The sequence below is a fragment of the Strongylocentrotus purpuratus genome, unplaced genomic scaffold (genome assembly GCF_000002235.5).
Source record: "Strongylocentrotus purpuratus isolate Spur 01 unplaced genomic scaffold, Spur_5.0 spur5_contig_845, whole genome shotgun sequence".
In the NCBI taxonomy this organism is placed as follows: domain Eukaryota; kingdom Metazoa; phylum Echinodermata; class Echinoidea; order Camarodonta; family Strongylocentrotidae; genus Strongylocentrotus; species Strongylocentrotus purpuratus.
This window is the reverse complement of record NW_022145552.1, coordinates 1,830,039-1,849,524: the sequence shown is the minus strand read 5'-3', so window position 1 is coordinate 1,849,524 and position 19,486 is coordinate 1,830,039. Positions and strand designations below refer to the sequence as shown.

Genomic DNA, 19,486 nt, shown 5'->3' with positions numbered 1-19,486 from the left:
CCATAAGGAGCCGCCCTCAACGAGACAATTCTTATAGTCTCGTTGGGATCTTGCGGTTACTATTTTCTTGATCATTATTTAATATTTTTAAGGCCAATAATTTTACCCCTTTGATGTCACAATAGTCGTAGAAGAAGGTATGGAGCAGTTTTGTTTTTATATCGTTCTCGTTATCCTAACATGATTAATTTCTGCATAGATTTTATCGATATCTTTTTCAGTGAGCTACATGAATGGCCAGACCTTAGTTGTGTACAAGGTTTTTTTTTTATCCTTCGTTTATTCATACGACTTGTTTGTTAACCTAATCATGCTTATAAAATGCCGTGTAATTTTTAAGGCAGATTATATACGTTTTGCCAGGCGATTGTGACACTTTCAATCCCAAGATTTGTTTGATTTAGTAAATCATGGTAGCCATTGACGTACACAAGACAATTTAGAGTTCAGTGACCCCGTCCTACTACATGCATGTATATAATGTTATTTTTATATTTGAATAAAAACTAAAGTGGGATCTCTTTTTTTTCTTCGATGTCATGTCTAAGGTTAAGTTCATTGCATGACTCGAACTTCAAAGGGACTATAAAACTGCTATATACTAGTAATGCATATTACGCACTCCCAATTCGACGCGTACGAATCACACTAACTTTAATATTCCACCTTCAAGTTTTACGTCTAATAACGGAAGTTTTCAATATAATAAACAAATATGTACGTGATAATATTATACGCATTTCAAATTGTAAACAAACAAAATCACTAAAACGACAACGGAGAGTTCCGTAGGATTGTGAAAACTTTACAATAAAGTGCTAAAAACGGGAAAACAAGGTAATATGGCACGCGTCTATATCGATGGATGGTCGAATCACAACATGGAGCAAACAAGCAAATATAAACAATCCAGACACCGCTTGTTTCCATAGTACTGTATAACAAAAGGGTGACTCTGATAGCAAAGTTCAAACATTTCTCCAGGGGGAAATGGATGGGTTAATAGTCTTTTCTATTCATGAAAGTAAACGGGTTTCAACGTTTTCTGCGATTGTTTTTTTTTGTCCTAGCCGCAGTCTGTATTGAAGTCTGTGCCCGTATACTTCATAGGGTTCATTGGTATATCCGTCAACGTTCTCAGTTGTCCTCATGTTTAGAATTATAGGCACCATGACAATAAATAGAAACAGCCGCGCCGAATCTCAAAGGAAAATTTCATTATGCATGTTGCAGTCCCGCGAGCTGTTCCCGTTGCTCCCGATGCCTGAATCCGTTGTGCTGTTCTTTTTGGTCTTGGTCTTGCTTCCTTGGGAATTGTTCCTTGAGCGTTGCGAGACAGCGCCGTTCATCGTTGCCTCTTCCCCAACTACCTCACACCTATTCAGCGAACAAGCAGAAACACTGCGCGCCTGACTGGAGCAATCGCCACTGCCATCCCCGAAGTCCGTTGTCCTGATCTCTACCTCTTCACTCTTGGAGCACGGCAGTGAATCATCACAATCCATGGGGAGCAGGGTATATCCGTTCTTGCCGTTTTTAGGTAGTTCGGTCCTCGAGATATCGCTGTTGCGTCTCCGCGTTACCACATCCGAGTCTCTCCTCAACTGAGCATCTTCCCTCAAGTTCGAGCTGCTGATGTCCTGTACGCTACGCGAGGATTTCATGCCGGTATTAGGTGTGGACGTAGAGGGCGCCATATAGGTTGACCCTAGAGGCGTCCGCAAGTAGCTTTTCCCTGGACTCTTCTTCATCTTATGCTTTTCGCTCAGACTATCCGTATCCTCGACAGCTTCCTCTACGTCTTCACTCCTTGGCTTGAATCGCTTGTAAGAAGGATCCTGATCCACAAGCCAGTATGTTAGAAGTGATCCTTTTCCTTTCATGGCGACTATGCCTCTCTCTGGTACGTCATAACCTCCGACCTCGTCTAAAATAGCTTTGCACTCGGCGCTGCAGTGGATTTTCAAGGCTGCGGGTAAAATAATCGAGCTGAGCGTCAGTGGTTTATTGACAATGGAAAATATTACTTTGTTTGTATTCCGAAAATATGGATATCGAATATGTACAACACGGCCCCGTCTTACAAAGAGTTACGATCGATCCAAATCAATCGTAAGTCCTCCAATCAACCGCACGTTTGCAGTCTCCTATGTCTTAAGTACATAGTTACGATTGATATCAATCGCAATAAGTTACGATTGATATCAACTCTTTGTAAGACGGGGCCCAGCAATAAGCAACCTTTTGAATCACAGCACCTCATTTTGTAACCCAAACCTAGACCTTCACATATTCCTTTTTATGTGCAGCCTTATGAGCAAAGGACAGTATTATCTGAGACCTCATTATCAAAATATGGTTATTAATCTCTCTAGCTACAATATACGGTCAGCACGTTATGGGCCTCCGCCAATCATTTCAAAACTATGGGCATGATAAACTATTGCACGATAAAGTTGGAGAATATAAATTGGATTCTTAATGTAATTAGACGAAAGAGAAGGTTGAGTTCTTGTCAAGCTGAAGGGAAAAAATGTGTCTGTTGCTGTTTCTTTATGAAATAAAAGCATAGCTATTAATCTCACAAGAAAGGAATATCTTTTGAAATGCCCCCATATCCAAATGTGGATCACAAAAGTTCAAAACCTTAGACCAAATGTTGATACTTCATAACTTCTGTGTGTATCGTCCCAGATACGCATGTATTTAGCGCCTTTTACTAGTATATTTGTCAGTAAAATGTGTTACTTCATTGATGAGTCCAAAACTTCAAAATATACAGCCAACCTTTGGAAACTACATACTCAGCCACTTTCAATAACTTCTAGACATTTCATTTCACAAAGAAATCGTATTTTTGTACTAGAGCTTAACGTTAACTTTCGGTAAAAGAAAAGAAAAAAAAGTATTAAATTTAAACAAACCTTCTCCATTCGATTCCATTCTGGATGATGTGTTGACGGTATCACCAAACAAGCAGTACCGAGGCATTGTTAGACCTACCACACCAGTCACCACCGGGCCTGGGTTTATTCGTTTCCAGAGGAGGAAAGAAAGAAAACAAGAAAAAGAGAAATTAACTTTTATTTTTAAGATTAGGAAATAAAGGTTTGTAAGGATTACTATATTCCCTAGGGGGGGGGGGGTAGTCGTCCTAGAGGGTGGTTGCCCTAGGGGGTATTTGTCATAGAGGGTAGTTATCCTAGGGGTGGTTATCCGGGGGTAGATGTCTAGGGGTAGGTGTTTGGATACGCTCTGTACTGTAAGGAACCTATATTGATTCCATATAATTGATTTCTAGTCATGTCATGTAGTCTATGTCATGTAGTCTATAACTAGGATAGTTGTCCGGGGGTAGTTGTCCTAGAGGATGGTTAATGTACGGGGTAGTTGTCTGGGGGTAGTTGTCTGGGGGTAGTTGTCCTAGGGGCAGTTGTCCTAGGGGTAGTTGTCTGGTGAGTAGTTGTCCGGGGGTAGTTGGCTGGGGGTAGTTGTCCGGGTGCTAGTTGTCCTGGAGGGTAGTTGTTCTAGGGGTAGTTGTCTGGGGGTAGTTGTCCGGGGGTAGTTGGCTGGGGGTAGTTGTCCGGGTGCTAGTTGTCCTGGAGGGTAGTTGTTCTAGGGGTAGTTGTCTGGGGGTAGTAGTCCGGGTGCTAGTTATCCTGGAGGTGGTTGTTCTAGGGGTAGATGTCGGGGGGTAGTTGTCCGGGTGGTAGTTGTCCTAGGGCTAGTTGTCCTAGAGGGTGGTTGTCCTAGAGGGTGGTTATCGGGTTGGGGGGGGGGTACAGGGGGTAGGTGTCCTAGAATCGAATCTCATACATCAGGAGCAAAACACTTTCGGGTGATTAGTCTGCTTTAGGAGAGTTGAACACAAAAGGATGTTTATAACGGATTTAAAAACCAACTCACCGGAATGAATGCCCACTCTCAACTTGAGCGTGTCGTCGGGGCGATGTCGGATTTTGAACTTCTGCACTTCGTCGATGAGATGGAGTGCCGTCGAGCCGATCTCGGCCGCGTGTCGATTATCGTTTCGAATGGGCAGCCCCGAGACAAGCATGTAGGCATCGCCGATGGTCTCGACTTTGTAAACGTTGTAGTAACTGATGATGTCATCGAATAGAGTGTAGAGGTCGTTGAGGAGATCAACCACCTGTTCAACGAGGGAATGAAATGGAGGAAGCCAGGATGAAATTCGATGTTGCAATATTTGGAATAATATTGTTTTTCTTCCTAGAAATGCAAAGCAAGATCACAACTACTCTCGTAAAATCAACATGTAAGGCAATGCAATTTCAATGGCCTTGTGTGTCACCTATTGAAATGTACGACATGACAATCACGTAACCCGAACATGATTTATATAGGGTATACGATAGGGCAGGGGTTCTCAAACTTTCTCTTTGACGGTCCAAAAGTGATTTCTATGAAAGTTGTAAAGTCTGAAATGAAAGTTGTATACAGAAGATTATGAGGCTTGTTTTTGGTCTATATCTGATCCAAAGAGAATTGTTACAGTTTTAAAGAAACAAAGCCGCCAGTGCGTTTCCTGAAAAAGTAGGCTCAGTTTCTTGGAATCTAAAGGAATTTTCTTAAAATTTTCGAAATGCCCTTTACGTGGACTATTTATTCGGATGAATCACTATGACGTGTATATATATATATATATATATATATATATATATATATATATAAATTATTGAGCGGGCTTACTTATTTTGCTTTCTATTCAAATGGATCCGTACAACATGGCAGAGCTTGAGGGGCATTGCAGAGCCCCTGCCGGGGGTTCCGGGCGGAGCCCCAGTATGCTCTCGAGTTTATTTGACTTTCAAGAGAGAAATTTTCGTTAAGAGAGAAAGAGAGGTTATTTTTAAAACGAAATGAAAAGGCTCTTGAATGAAATAGCCCTTTCATTTCATTTTAGAAATAACCTCTCTTTTTTTCTTAAAGATAATAATATGAGATAGAATGTTCAATCTGAGGGCTTTTTGTGCTCTTTGAAAGGAGCACTCAATTGGGGCAATGTAATTTAAATTTCCAGGGATGGATTAGCGTTTGTATCGCTCCTGGAAGTCATATAGCCCTTTCATTTCATTTTAGAAATAAAGGCTTATCCATCCCTTGATATTTATATTTTACTGTTTCCCCTCCCCATTGTGTGCTCTTTTTAAAAGAGCACAAAAAGAGCCCCCAGATTAGGCAGAAAGTAGCAAAACACGTCCTTAATACTGAACAAAACATTCAATGGGATGATGCCCACATGATTGAGTTTGAATGGTTGAAGATTCCATCTGCATAAAAAGGAGTAATTCTTTAATACTGGATAGGAATTCTTGCTGTACATTGTTACACTTCTTCACTCCAGTGATCTCGAGGCAGCAGACAGCAAGAAATTGTGTAAATAATAAGAGGTCCACGATATTGGATGTTAGAAGCTTTAACTACATAAAACTCGTACTCTCTCGAATTTTATACACTAAAAGGATGTCTTGGGAACCACTTGTATCTTTACGGATGGGCTGCATGGGGAGAGCCTTTGCTCGAAGTGTTGGGGCTCTGAAGTTCTAGATTTTTGTTAAATTAGGAAATTCAGAATAGTCGTCACGAGCGATAGAAATTGTAATTTCCTCCTTGAAAGTCACATAGCCCCTTTCATTTCATTTGAGAAATAACTCTCTTAAACACAATTGTATAGAAATTTAGTTTTCGTATTATTGTACATGTAAATTTAACTTCCATATTCTTCCTTTTTTTTCTTTCTTTCTTTTTTCCTTCTCTCTCCCTGACTCTCCTTTTCCTATACCCTCTCTCTTTTTCTCCTTTACCTAATTCTCTCTTTATCTTCTCATTTTTCCTTCAATCGTTCTCTCTTTTCCATTTCCATCTTTTTGGGTCGCCCCAAAAGGAGGACCGCGGCTGATCCCCCCCCCCCCAAGTTTTACAAAACTTGTCATCAGTGAAAAATGACAGTTTTTGTTATAAGCTACTGAAATCCTTGCTTCTGATTGGTTATCAACAGATTTGTCACTGATTTTTGTCATTTGTCATTGAAAAAAGGCTTTGTGAAACGAGTGTAAGATGTACCTGGAAAGGCGTGCTCATCGATGACAGCTTTGTGAAGCCGACGATGTCGCTGAAGAAGATAGTGACGCAGTCGAACGACTCGGGCACAACCTGCATCCCACGCTTCAGCTGATTTGCTACTGGTCTGAAGCAAGACGATATTTGAATTTAACATTGTTTATAATAATAATAATGGTATTTATTCAAGAGAAGTTTCAGGAGAAGTAATCATTACGTTTGTAGAAACATCAGTTTATAGTCTACTTATCATTTGTCTTATGTCGCTATGCCACATGTATTTTGGTACAACGTTCTCAAGACTGAGAACCAGATAATTCTGGCATGTCAAGACTATAGACTTTATTAGACGCCCCCTCCCCCGCCACTAAACAAACAAAAAATGTCGACCATACACGATTGATGGCGCTATCACAAACTACAAAGAGGAGAACATTTAAGAAACAATTTATTTTCATTGGATTTCGACTTCGTACAAACCTAATCGTTTATTTTCCCCTTAGATGTAATGTAAATATATATGTTATTTACACATCATTGTAATCTGTAAAGGAAGGGGCATTGCTTTCGCAAGTTAGAAACAAAAATTATATATTCAAAAGTTTGATTTTATGGAGGTTTCAAAAAATGTTTAGCTGAATCCTGTTATTAAAATACGCCCGACGGAACTTACTTTGGCAACATTCTATGTAATAGATTTTCCGTCTTCTTCTTTTCCTCTACTAGCTGCTGGGTTCTGTCTTCGACGATCTCCTCTAAGTTGTTGGCATACTTCTCCATAATCATCACCATGTTATCTAGGATGTCCGATTTCCTGTGGATGTGGATGAAGACAAGAGGCAGTGCAAGAAACCAGAATAAAAACACGATGTATATATTTATTTCACTGTCATACATGACTTCTAATTCATAAGGTTACAGTTAACGGAAAATGAATTGACCTGTTAGACCATGTAGTATTTCAAGCTTAGTTCTAACGAGAAAGAGTGAAGGAGAAGGAGGAGGAGGAGGAGGAAGAGGTGGAGGAGACGGAGGAAGAGGAAGAAAAAAGGGAGAAAAGTAGAAGAAGAACAAGAAGAAGGACCAATACTTCCCACTGTGATTTTCAACAATAGTAAGTTTCTTAATAATGGGAGGTTCATTTATCAAGATTCATATATTTACCTCAGTAACATCAATTAATCCACAGTTATAACAATGAGACCAACACCAGACCGATCACAGACCGAACAAGATATCACCTTGCCCCGAATGGCCATGCAATAAAATCGGTAGTTCTAGGACACCTACCCCCTGGACATCCACTCCCAGATAACCACCCCCAGATAGCCACCCCGGTCAACTACCCCCTAGGACAACTACCCCAGACAACTACCCCCTACGACAACCATCCTCTAGGACAACTACCCCCGGACAACTACCCACCGGCAAACTACCTCCTAGGACAACTACCCCAGACAACTACCACCCGGACAACTACCCCAGACAACTACCCCCTACGACAACCATCCTCTAGGACAACTACCCCGGACAACTGTCCTAGGGGGTAGTTGTCTGGGGGTATTCGTCCGGGGGTAGTTCTCCTAGGGGGTAGGTGTTTGGGGTAGTTGTCCGGGGTAGTCGTCATAGGGGTTGTTGGTCTAATATAATTGCCATTTCTTCGAAAATACGGAACGCAGGAGGATCGTATGGTGTGCGGTGGGCTTCATGTGTTACTGATTTTAAACTTACATTCCTTTATGAAGAGGCTTGAGTTTGTTTGCAATCGTCTTAAAGTCTGGTCTGGCCTCGGGATCCTCTACCCAACACTCCTGCATGACGGTCAGGAGACATTCGTGACCGTTCTCTATCTCCATCACATTGGGTCGTAAGGGAATCGTTTCTCCCAGGGTTTTCACCTTCTCGTAGATTTCTTCAAAAGATAGAAAAGACAACATTAGAAGCTATATGTCGTGCTGAAAGGGAAACACTATAAGAGGAAGAATATTACAACACCGGCTTCTCGAGAAAAAATGAAAAAAAAAAGTTCGTGGTGGTCAGTCGACACTTGGGACAATCCTCGATCTCTTGACGTTGGATTAAAGAGGAATAATTTCTTCCGAAATTTTCATCACCATCTTCAATTACTTAAAAGGTTAATTGTGTCTTGAATAGTTTATTCCAATATTACGTTCACTACAACAAAAATAGATTAATAAAAAACAGAAGAATAGAAACCTTTCCATCATACTTTTTTTTAATATAAAAATGTAATTTCACATGAATTTTAACCATCATAAGATATGAACGAAAGTAACTCATTCTATTGCAGATTTCTAGCTTTAATCATATATTCTATGATCTATAGCTTTAAGACTAAAACATTTTTATACATTCACGTTTGTTATTACTTTCATGATTACTATACAGTGCCTTAGGTTCCAAAACATTCTTTCTTTTCCCCTTCAAATGATGAGTATATATATAATACATTGTAGTCAAATGCCATTGTAAGTTACACATTCATGCACTTTGAAACACAATTCAGCTGAATATTGATGTGAGTTTACATCAACACAATCAGTTCTATTCGAGTTGATTTTCTCAAAAATAGTTTCGATCGCGTTTGATCTGTTTCGTTACCTTTTGGGCTGAGCTCGCAGTTCCCGAAGGGCCCCTGTCTATGGGCTATCTCATAGAGAATGATCCCAAAGGAGTAGACATCACCTTTCTGCGTCCCTTGTGGCTCCCATACCTCGGGGGCCTTCCACAGTAAATCTAAAAAGAATTAACAACACCAGCCAGACATGCTTAATACCATAAAAATATAGGCTAATTATGTGAAAATACCCCAAATTGAAATAGAAAATAAAATGATTAATGATGAAATAGAAATTGCTGATCATTTTAATTGTCATTTTATAAATGTTGGGCAAACAGATCAGCAAAGTATTGTGCCCCTTGATGATCATAGTCAGTGAAAAAAATACACGGGGGCTCGGGGCGAATTAGCCCCCGAAATGCCAAAAAGAGCCCCCGAAAGTCATAAAAGAGCCCCCAAAATTTGCATAGAGTTCAATGCAAAACAAATTAACAAGTGTTATTTTCATGCAAGCAAGCTTGAAAAGTAGCCCCCGAAATTAATTCACATCCTGTTTTGCATTCTGTTTTGCCGGGAGATGGATTTCGTTTTGATCTAGTTAATGAAGAACAAGTTTTTTAATTTTGATTAATAACTTAAAAAATAAGAAGGCTTGTGGTCCAAATAATGTAACAGCTGAGTTTTGAAAATTTTAGTGACTGATATTCTCACACATTTACATCATAAATTTGTCTTTTGAGTAAGGTGTTGTTCCTCTGCAATGGAAAATGTTTTGTGTTATTCAAGTTTTTAAATCGGGGATAATTGAAACAGCGACCGACAAGGCCATTGACAAAATATTCAAGAATTTCCATACAAAAATGACTACAGTCTAATCCATTTTTTCTTCCAAACCTTAGACCAGATTTTGTCGTTTTCTTTGTTTGACACATAAACCAATAATGTACATGAACAAAAAATGAAAGAATTGTTTTTATTAAAGGAGGTTAACATCCATAACGCAAACTGCCGATTGGCGATGTCAATAAACTAATCACATCAATTTTCGAAATCGCACTTTTTAAAAAGTATTTGCGTGTTTTTAATAGTGAAAAAACAACACAATAAAATACGCCGAGCTAAAATTTCGTATTTGTGCCAAAAAAGTTACTACCCCCTGTCAGTTTTTGTAAGAAATAATGGCGTTTTCAAATGTTCATGAAATTTAAATCGACACATCAGAAACGTTAGGGACAAAATACATTGGACTTTCCTATACATGTTCCTGGGACACACAACAACACTCTACATTTGCCGCACTCAACACAGGTGATATAAATAGGTACCTGGTAGGAATTAATTTCTTGAAATGCTAGAGCGCCGTAATGGCAGCACAGCTAAAGCCGGAGAAATAATCTCCAAGTTTGGAAGCGCTTAGATACCGAATTGTAATTTGGGCTTTATAAAAGCTGGGTATTATTATAACAATACCTTGGTAATATGCATGTTCTCCCATGTCTGGGGGCTGTTGCCCGACTTTAAAGTGAACCAAACCAAAGTCGGTGATTTTCAGGACCCATCTGCTATCCACCACGCAATTACTGGACTTAAGGTTTCCATGGGTACGGATCTCTGTGCTGTGTAGATGCCTCATTCCCTGTTAGGCAAGAACAGAAATGGACAATATTATAATTCATAATTAGATAGTTTGAGAGAAGGACATGGGTATGGGACAGAGGGGTAAGGGAGAGTAGGGAGGAGAAAGAGAGAGAGAGAGAGAGGGGGGGGAGCGGGAGGGGAGAGGGAGAGAGAGAGGGGAGGGAGAGAGGGAGGGGGAGATTCAGAGAAAGACTTTAAGAAAAATATGAGATCAGCTCCAGGAATTACAATTGCCCCCCCCCCCCAAAAAAAAAAAAAAAAAAAAAAAAAAGAAGAAAAAAAAAAAAAAAGGAACGATGAAATTTACTTCCCGATAAAAATCATCTAATCTCTTCTAATAATAGGTCTTTATGATAATTTTAAAATCTGTGGAGACAGAATTTCACATGGCACACATTTTCGAGGGCCATGTCTCCCCGTGGTACTCAGATGTGCTTTGGACGGGGAATTGCGGCAGGCGAATATTTTATCGTGGAATGGCAAGTGAAGATTTAATCGTAAGCTACGCGTGTAGCCAGTCTGAGCAAAGAGCATTCAAGTTGCTCATATCGAATTGTCCTCTTCTAATGCTATCTCGGAAGCCCAATCTTAATCATAATGCTTAACTTAATCCTAAATGTAACCAGAAACCTAACCCAAATCCTACATCGCTACTGACATTAGGTTACCCGATGAGCAGTGATTCATCTATGAGGTGGTCGTATATTCGTTATATACTGGGATGTGCTGCTCTAAGTGATCGCTTTTTAAAACAAAAACAAAGCATTCCTGAATATTGACCATCGTTTGCCATCCTACTTTAGAAGGTGAAAATTCATTGTATTATTTGTGCACCTTTATTTATTCATGATTTTGGTGAGGATAGCAAATAATGAGGGCTTTTTCAACACAAAATCATGTCCCGTGCTTATGAATGTTTTTTTTAAATATTTTTTTTAAAAAGCTACCTATTAGAGCAGCACATCCCCGTATACCGCATCAGTTGAGTACACCCCCATCCAACCATCCGCCCACTCCCAAGCCGCCATGTCTCACATTACCTTGACAATATCCGACACTAACGATGCAATGAACATTTCATCCAACTTGATGTCGTCATTCTCCAGAATATCCTTTCAAAATAAGAGCATATTTATGTAAATTATATATCTCATACAATGTCACAGGTCACTGGCAATACCGACTGAAATTAATTGTTGCTAGGTAGGAGAAACGTTATGGTTTGTGCTACCTAACAAACGAAATGTATGCAATTCGCATTCTGACTATTGAAATACAATTGTTTGTAACAGGTGAATTAATTAGTTTGTAACGAGACACTTAACAAATACATGAACATTAAATTTGATAACACGTGGCTTATTATGATCATTTTCTGTTGGTGCGTTCTCAAATAAAAGTAATGGGAAATGCAGGAAATATATCTTCTGATACCCCGGCCGAAATTTGATATCCTTTAATATGTTCCAATATATAGTTACATGTAAATGCACGACTCCATGTCTTCATATTCACTAGATATATCAATAACATAATTATTCAAACGTATAAACATCGATATGACACAAATTATACTCCGATGACAATCGCTCTGCGGTCAATATCCTTCACAAACCAAAGTCATAGTCTAAATCCTAAACCACTCTCACTCTAAATCTACCTTGAAACTAGACCATATTATAGCATTTTTAATTTAAACAAAAACATCTGAGTGCTGGCTCACCCTACGTATTCACCTACCCGAAAAAACGTAATTAACTTTGTACATACATAACATAGCTAGAGCTCGTCGCCTAAAGACGAGAGCCATCTATACACAGAGTTTGGCTAACCCGGTTCGAATTGGACACAATGGCCCGAATTCACAAAGGAGGTTTGTCGACAAACCGAGGTTTATGTACGTCATATGACGCGTTTTGACGCGTTTTTTACAAACCTGGTTTGTAAATAACAAAAGGATGTTTGTCGAAACAAAGGGAGGTTTGTCGACAAACCTGTGAATTCGGGCCAATAAGACAACTACTGCTTTGTTGGGCAAGCACAAAACAAAATAATATAGGCCATGTTGTGACCCAGCGAAACCAAGTTGGCCAAACTCTGTGTATAGATGGCTCTGCTATAGACGAATCGAGAACAGTCCAAGCAGTGGACTACTAGCCTAATTGCAACTCTTTATCGTTGACGAAATATATACCAGAGCAATTATCACCGGATCATAGAAGGGGGTAAATATGATCATAATTTACCTGCAGACTGCCTCGTGTACAGTACTCCGTGAGGATGCAGATATTAGGCGGGTCAGGGCAGGCACCGATGAACTGACACAGATTCGGGTGACACATGTCTCGCATCTGGATAGATGGACAAGAATGGAGATAAATACATGAATGGTTTAATATCAACCGTTCTTCAGGTGGGATTTTAAGTCTGTGTATGGATGACACAATCCTTCATTATACAGTTGTATGCATGTTTTATCTTCTATTCATATTTCACATTCCCCTGAGTTTTCTTCAACTCTTTAATTCTAATAAAAATAAATACATGGAAAAGGAATCATCATAAAAGAGACGTACACGAGATTTTGATTTATCATTATTGATTTACCGATGGAAGCCATTGGATCGTATATCCCCAAATCCCCCAAATCCCCCAAAATGGTCTCAGAATAATGTTTAAAAGAAAGAAAAATACAAAAGATGTTTGCCAGTGCTTTTTTAAACGAGAGATACAGGTACATGTATCTTAGTTGAATCTGAAGTCAGAATCTAAAATGAAGGGAAGATTTCGGGGTTTTCACATAAAATTGGGAGATCAAAATCAGTCTTGACATTGTGTTCCTTAAAGCCCTTCTGCACTAGTTTGGCCAGGAGGGATTAGACCTCCCTGCATGGTCACTGAAAGTCGGCTATCTCATCGATTAAGCTCTCAATTAACATAAGAAAAAGGGGATCATGGAGGACCAATGGTCACCGATTAAGCCTAGTTTGCTATATAGAGGGCGCAAGTAGCTATAATTAGTGCAGCGGGGCTTTAAATCAGTCAATACTGTACTCACCACTTTGAGTTCCTTTCGAAGACAACGGCTCATCTCAATGTGCTTCTTGTGGACGGGTTTGATGGCGACGAGGGTGTGGTTGTACCGCCCCACCCGGGTGAAAACCTGACCCCGCCCTGACAACGGGTCTGCGTACATAGACACTCTTGAATCATGCGTCGCAATACTTAACTGAAAATGAGAAAAGTGTACAACCGATTGGGATTGGAAGAAACTGCTTATTTATCGTAAAATATAAATACACATCATGAGGTTTTGACAATTTGCGTGTGCACATTTTCTCCAACATTTTACATTTTTATCCTAGGTCCATGACACCTTTCATCCAGTCAAGTGGCATATCCCCCTTGCTATTAGTTTATGCTCTGTAAAACGTTTGATTAAGGTGGAAGTCTCTACTTTAAAGTTGCTCATGCGTGGGTTTATAGAGGGCAGCACACATACAGGGACACCAGTGCCATTGATTAAGAGAGTTTGGCCAACCCGGTTCGAGTTGGACACAATATGGCGACTACTGTTTTGTTGGGCAAGCTCACAACATGTTGTGACCCAGTGAAACCAAGTTGGCCCAAGTCTGTGTATAGATGGCTCTGAGTGACACTAGTACGCACGGGAGCGTAATACCCGTTACCCCAGTGTTATGTCGTGTTTGCCAAGTTGCCTACTTCACAAACGACTATATACCCACGCATGAACATCTTAAAAGTAATGTTTACGAGTACTGTGAATAGTGATTACTGCTAGACTGAAGCAGTTTAATAAACAAACAGAGAGAGAGAGAGAGAGAAAGCAAAAGTTAAAATTAAACCTTAATCGGAATCGTGATATTTTAACCACCCTTAAAGGCATTATAACTAATAAAGGTGCCGTGGTCCATTAAATACGTCACTGGACTGTGGATCGCATATTTCACTGTTCGAGTCCCGCCGCGGCACCAATGTCTGTTGCAGCAACACACTAATCTACATTTGCTACTCTCTTCAAAATGGCAAACATATGAAATAAATCCACAGCATTATTCTACAAAAATATACAGTTTATCAACAGCAGGTTGTTTTGGGGAGATTTTCCTTATGCCTTCTGCACTGTAAAAAAGAATTTGTTCATTGGTAATTTTTACGTATTTTTTCCATGTAGAATTTACTTGAAAACATTAGTTTTGCCACTTACGCACTAAATTTAAGTCTTGCTAACTCAAACTTTCAATTTAGTAGAACATACGTGGAATATTTAAGTAAAATCAAATACATAAGAACTTTAAGTAATTTCAGCTTGTATTAATTTAGTAATTTTAACTCAAAATCAGAAATTATACGTATTACTCAAACAATTTATGTTGATTATTCTTATCTTTTTAAAGTAAGGACCGATGCAGTGCGTAATAGAAATATTTACATAATTTATGAATATTCATTAAGACCAAATGAAACTCTTTTTTAAATAAAACAATTCTTTTTTGTGGTTGAATGAAAATTTAAGGACTTTAAAACATTTACTAATTCATTTAACATGGCTAAGCAAAGGCAAGACAACTTTTAATTGTTACCCAGTTCAAAACAAATCAAAACCTGATATTTCAGGAAATTGTCAACCAATTTTCCTTTTAAGATGCTACGATCAAGTATATATAAAATTTGGAGCCTTTCAATATGTGTCGAATTGAAGCGTATGTAATAGTTAGTGATGGTGGTAGATATATATATATATATATATATATATATATATATATATATATATATATACGGTTAAATCTTAAATAGAAGTAGTGAATGATTAGTGGATGTTACTTGTTAGATTAGATGGGTACCAAATCGTACAATATGTAATCCTATCATAGCTTTTTTTTTAATTATCTAAAATGATTACAATACTTAAATTATTTACGTTAATGTAACTCGATTTAACTGAGTAAAAATTTATTCAGCAAAATAAGTAAATTCTACTTAAGATGCCGTAGGTAATATTTACTTAATAAAAATAAGGCAATTCTTTTCCTCAATTTTATTGAGTTATTTCGACTATTATTTTTTTACAGTGTGTATACACTGCAAAGCACTGAACAATTATGTGGAGGGGGGGGGGGTAGGGGGGGGGGTGGGGGCAAGAAGAAGAAAAAGAACACAAATAAATTCACATATCTTACCCGACTGCCGTGACATATGCTCTTGAATTCCAACTCATTGTAATCTATCTTCCAAAGTAAGCTTGCCAATGCTTGCTCGTAGCGCCAATTTCTGTAGAAAACACAAAACAGAATCCGTTCTGAAATACATTATTTGATTACATTCAATTTTAAGGGCACAATGAACGACCAGAATAAAGGCTTACTTTGGATCATAGGGGCATCACGTTCGGTCGGGTGGTCGCGTTACACGACCTTTCGTGAAACGAAAACGGAAACGGAAAATCATGCGACCTTTTGTAGATTTGCCGTAGGGTTTTCACAAAGTGTTTGGTAAATTGGTCCAGATTGTAAATGAGAGGGGTTTATTTCGCAAACATTAACCCCGAAATTTCGTGAATTAAAGAGCATGTTTTCACAAAAAGGTCATTTAACGCAACCACCCAACACCATGCGATGCCCCGATGATTGGAAGAAACACAAAATAAGTGGAGTGAGGTGTATTTTGTAATTTAATACCGCAATCTGTGTTATATTTTTTGTTTTACCATTACATTAAAAATCATCGTACACATGTTGGGTTGATATTGTTAAAATATAGTTAGGATGTTAGGATTATTTCTGTAATACCCTATTTCGGGTGTAGAAGCTGCTATCTGATGCCTCTCTCTGAATTGATTTAAAGTAGTCTGGCGGAGCAAACAATGACTTTATTCTTCTTGGGTATGCATTTGATGCTTAGGGATGAACTAGTAGGAAATTTGTTAAATATTAATGATCATCAAATAATAGGAATATATATTAGCATTTTTATTGCATAAAACCTGAATTATTCCCCTGGTTATTTTCCGCTTTTCCTTTCACAGTCAACAAATGAACATGGGGGCGGGGAAATGTACTTATATGTTACCTGTACACTATAGTAGCTATGATTGCAGTGAGCATAATAATTCCAGCAATCACGCCAGCTACGATATGAATTGTATAGTTGGTCTTGCAAAGGCTTCCATCGAAGCCGCATACAGGTTGGGCCCTGGGAGGGCTACCGCCTAGCCATTGAATGTCTACACCTTTATGAGCAGCATACACCTGTAGGGAAATAGAAAGGGAGTGGGTGGGGGCAGTGGGTGTGGGAGGGAGAGAGAGAGAGAGAGAGAGAGAGAGAGAGAGAGGGGGTGAGGTAGAAATAAAGAGGGGAAAAGATAGAGGGAGGGAGAAAGATAGAGGGAGGGAGAAAGATAGAGGGAGGAAGGGAGACATAGAGAGAGAGAGAGAGAGAGAGAGAGAGAGAGAGAGAGAGAAAGGGGGAAGAGAGAGGGGGAGAGAGGGGAGAAAGAGAGAGAAAGAGAGAGAGAGAGAGAGAGAGAGAACGAGAGAGAGAGAGAGAGAGAGAAAGAGATATTCAAATCAGAACAAATCATTCAAATGAACAATAAGGCCTACATATTCATCAGGCAAGTCAACAAAATTAATACAACATAAACTCCACTTTTACATTAAACATCGGAAACATTTCAAATAAAATAAATCAACTCGAGGCAATTTTAATAACCTTGTTGATTACCTTTCGAACATTACAGCGAGGTATTACGTAATCCTTACATGATTTTTAAGTTTTAAACAATGTTTCATCTTAAGTTTACATATATACCATCACAGGAACATGACTTATAATAATGAAAGTTCATCAATTAAAGACGGAAGCACATTTTCTTTTTACATTTGGTCAAGAACGATTATTTTGCTTTTTCTATTCCGAATGAAACGGTTACGGTTATTTAATTTACACGATTCTCTTCCAATTTTATCTACAACTCAAAACTAAAATATTGAATTACGTTCCGAGATTTAGAGTATACATGTGAAAACATTCACTAATCCGATGTCTGCACTGTCGATTCAATAGTCTTTGCCGATACGCAATTTCGCTCAATTCCGAGTCAAAATCTCATCCTTATTGTTTGTCTAATTCAGTGGTATATTTGTTTAATGTGGCAAGCTGGATCATAATTTAATAAATGCCAGACAAAACTCACACTTAAATCATCATAAGTGATAGTGAGTTTGTAATATTGAAACATTATAGTACAGAGACTCGTATTATTAATAAATACAATATTGAGCATCATCGCGTGTTGAGGTAAGCCTGTCATTAATCGAAATGAGGTTGTATTACAACTTTGGAGTTTTTGTTCAGTATTATTTCATAAATATTAGCACTCGCCCAAGCTTCGACGATGTCCACAACCGATTAATGGTGACTTGTTTCTTTATTGCTAGGTAACCGTTTTTAGGAGAACTGTTAGATGTTGAATCATGAAAACATTTGTATTTGATTTTACCTTTTCACCTTTGTTAACAGTTGACTAACATACACCGCGCGCGGCGTAGGTAAATATCTGTAAAAGCTTTTTTACTCGCTTTCAAAAATGAAAGGGGGGATGCTTTAGAGTTACCTTTTAGCACGATGAGAAAAAGAATGGAAATACATAATAAGAGTGGTGTAGATATTCATATCAATGTCGCTGGCAGCAAGTGCTTCCAAGATTCCCGCTTAGCTGCAAGGACATTTGCTTTACAATATGAATGAAGGCAAACGAAGAGCTAACGTAGTAATTATGAAAATCACATCGAAGATTGAGAGCAAACTAGAATGACGGGATTTAAAAGAATAATAAATATGAGAGAAAAAGAGTGAAAGAGAGAGAGAGAGAGAGAGAGAGAGAGAGAGAGAAGGAGACAGAGACATTATAGAATATAAAAAACAGTTTCTGGGGAGATCAAGAGATTTCAAGAGAGGAGATTGGGTGATGGAGAGGGAGAGAGAAAGGGAGAGAGAGAAAGGGAGAGAGAGAGAGAGTGGGAGAGGTATATGGACACAGAGAAGAAGAAGAAGAAGAATAAGAAAAAGAAGAAGAAGAAGAAGAAGAAGAAGAAGAAGAAGAAGAAGAAGAAGAAAAAAAAAGAAAGAGAGAGAGAGAGAGAGAGAGAGGTGTACATAGACATGAGGTAAGGAGAGAGATAGAGGGCTCGAAATTATTTATAGACTAATAGAAATATACCAAGCATGATCAGGTTCGAGAAAAAGGGGGATAGATGGAGAAGTATCAAATACTGATAAAGGACGATTGACAGAGAGAAAGAATAGGAGGTTGGGAAAAGAGACAGAAAGAAGGACGATAAGATATAGAGATAGAGACAAAAAGCAAGGGAGATATAGAGAGAAGGGAGAGGGGAAGAGGGGGAGACGGATAAAGATAAAGAGAGAGAGAGAGAGAGAGAGAGAGAGAGATATAGACAGAGAAAGCAACCCATGTTCGCAGAGAGTCCGTTTCTAGCCCGAGGGGGAAGAGTAACATCAAACGGGTCCGCAAACATTATGAAACAAAACCCATATTTGTAAGACCATACCCGTTCCTCGGTTACACTATTACGTGCCCCAGAATAACCACCGTATCCCTACAGGCCCTCATATAGTCGACTCACTGAGCCACGTTCGACTTCTACTTGTCCTATGTTGCCTGTACATCAGCCCGGAAATATTGACTCGGAGCATTCATTAATACTCGCACTGGTTGATCTTAAAGACGGAATTAAGATTTTTTCCGGGCAAATATCTAATATGGTTTAGACAAACGCAATCTGAAGACACATCCGTCAGTTTTCGACTAATGTTAAAGATAAATGCTGGTGCTGAATCACATTCATATAAAATAAGAGTTAAGGTTTGTTGTCCATTTCTTTGTTTTACATTTACTTTTTCACGCTACATAGATATATGCATGTATATATAGACCTACATGTATATCATTTTAAAAAAAAAAAAAAACTTTACACAGGGGTGAATTATTTCACAACAATATCTTAAGATTGCGTACCAAAATATTTTTTTAACGAAATCCTTGAGCTTCTTTAACAAAACACTTAAAAGTTACATGGCAAACATTCAAGAAGCTTTATTTTTACAAATTGCATAATAAAGTACGAGATACGTATTCGGTAATGC

General features: G+C 38.6%; 1 protein-coding gene across 1 annotated transcript in view; it reads right to left on the bottom strand.

Annotated features, from left to right (window-relative positions):
• Positions 1–359: 359 nt before the first annotated feature.
• Positions 360–19,486, bottom strand: part of LOC579339 (speract receptor) — a 52,091-nt gene continuing 32,964 nt past the window's right edge. The window contains exons 7-19 of the mRNA XM_011673988.2: positions 16,391–16,569; positions 15,502–15,592; positions 13,359–13,529; positions 12,547–12,651; positions 11,341–11,412; positions 10,133–10,298; positions 8,704–8,838; positions 7,813–7,993; positions 6,755–6,895; positions 6,085–6,208; positions 3,907–4,150; positions 2,925–3,023; positions 360–1,969 (exon numbers count right to left, since the gene is read on the bottom strand). Coding sequence (XP_011672290.2) covers positions 1,203–1,969; positions 2,925–3,023; positions 3,907–4,150; positions 6,085–6,208; positions 6,755–6,895; positions 7,813–7,993; positions 8,704–8,838; positions 10,133–10,298; positions 11,341–11,412; positions 12,547–12,651; positions 13,359–13,529; positions 15,502–15,592; positions 16,391–16,569 — 2,475 coding nt within the window. The 3' untranslated portion in view covers positions 360–1,202. The remainder of the gene's footprint in view (positions 1,970–2,924; positions 3,024–3,906; positions 4,151–6,084; positions 6,209–6,754; positions 6,896–7,812; positions 7,994–8,703; positions 8,839–10,132; positions 10,299–11,340; positions 11,413–12,546; positions 12,652–13,358; positions 13,530–15,501; positions 15,593–16,390; positions 16,570–19,486) is intronic.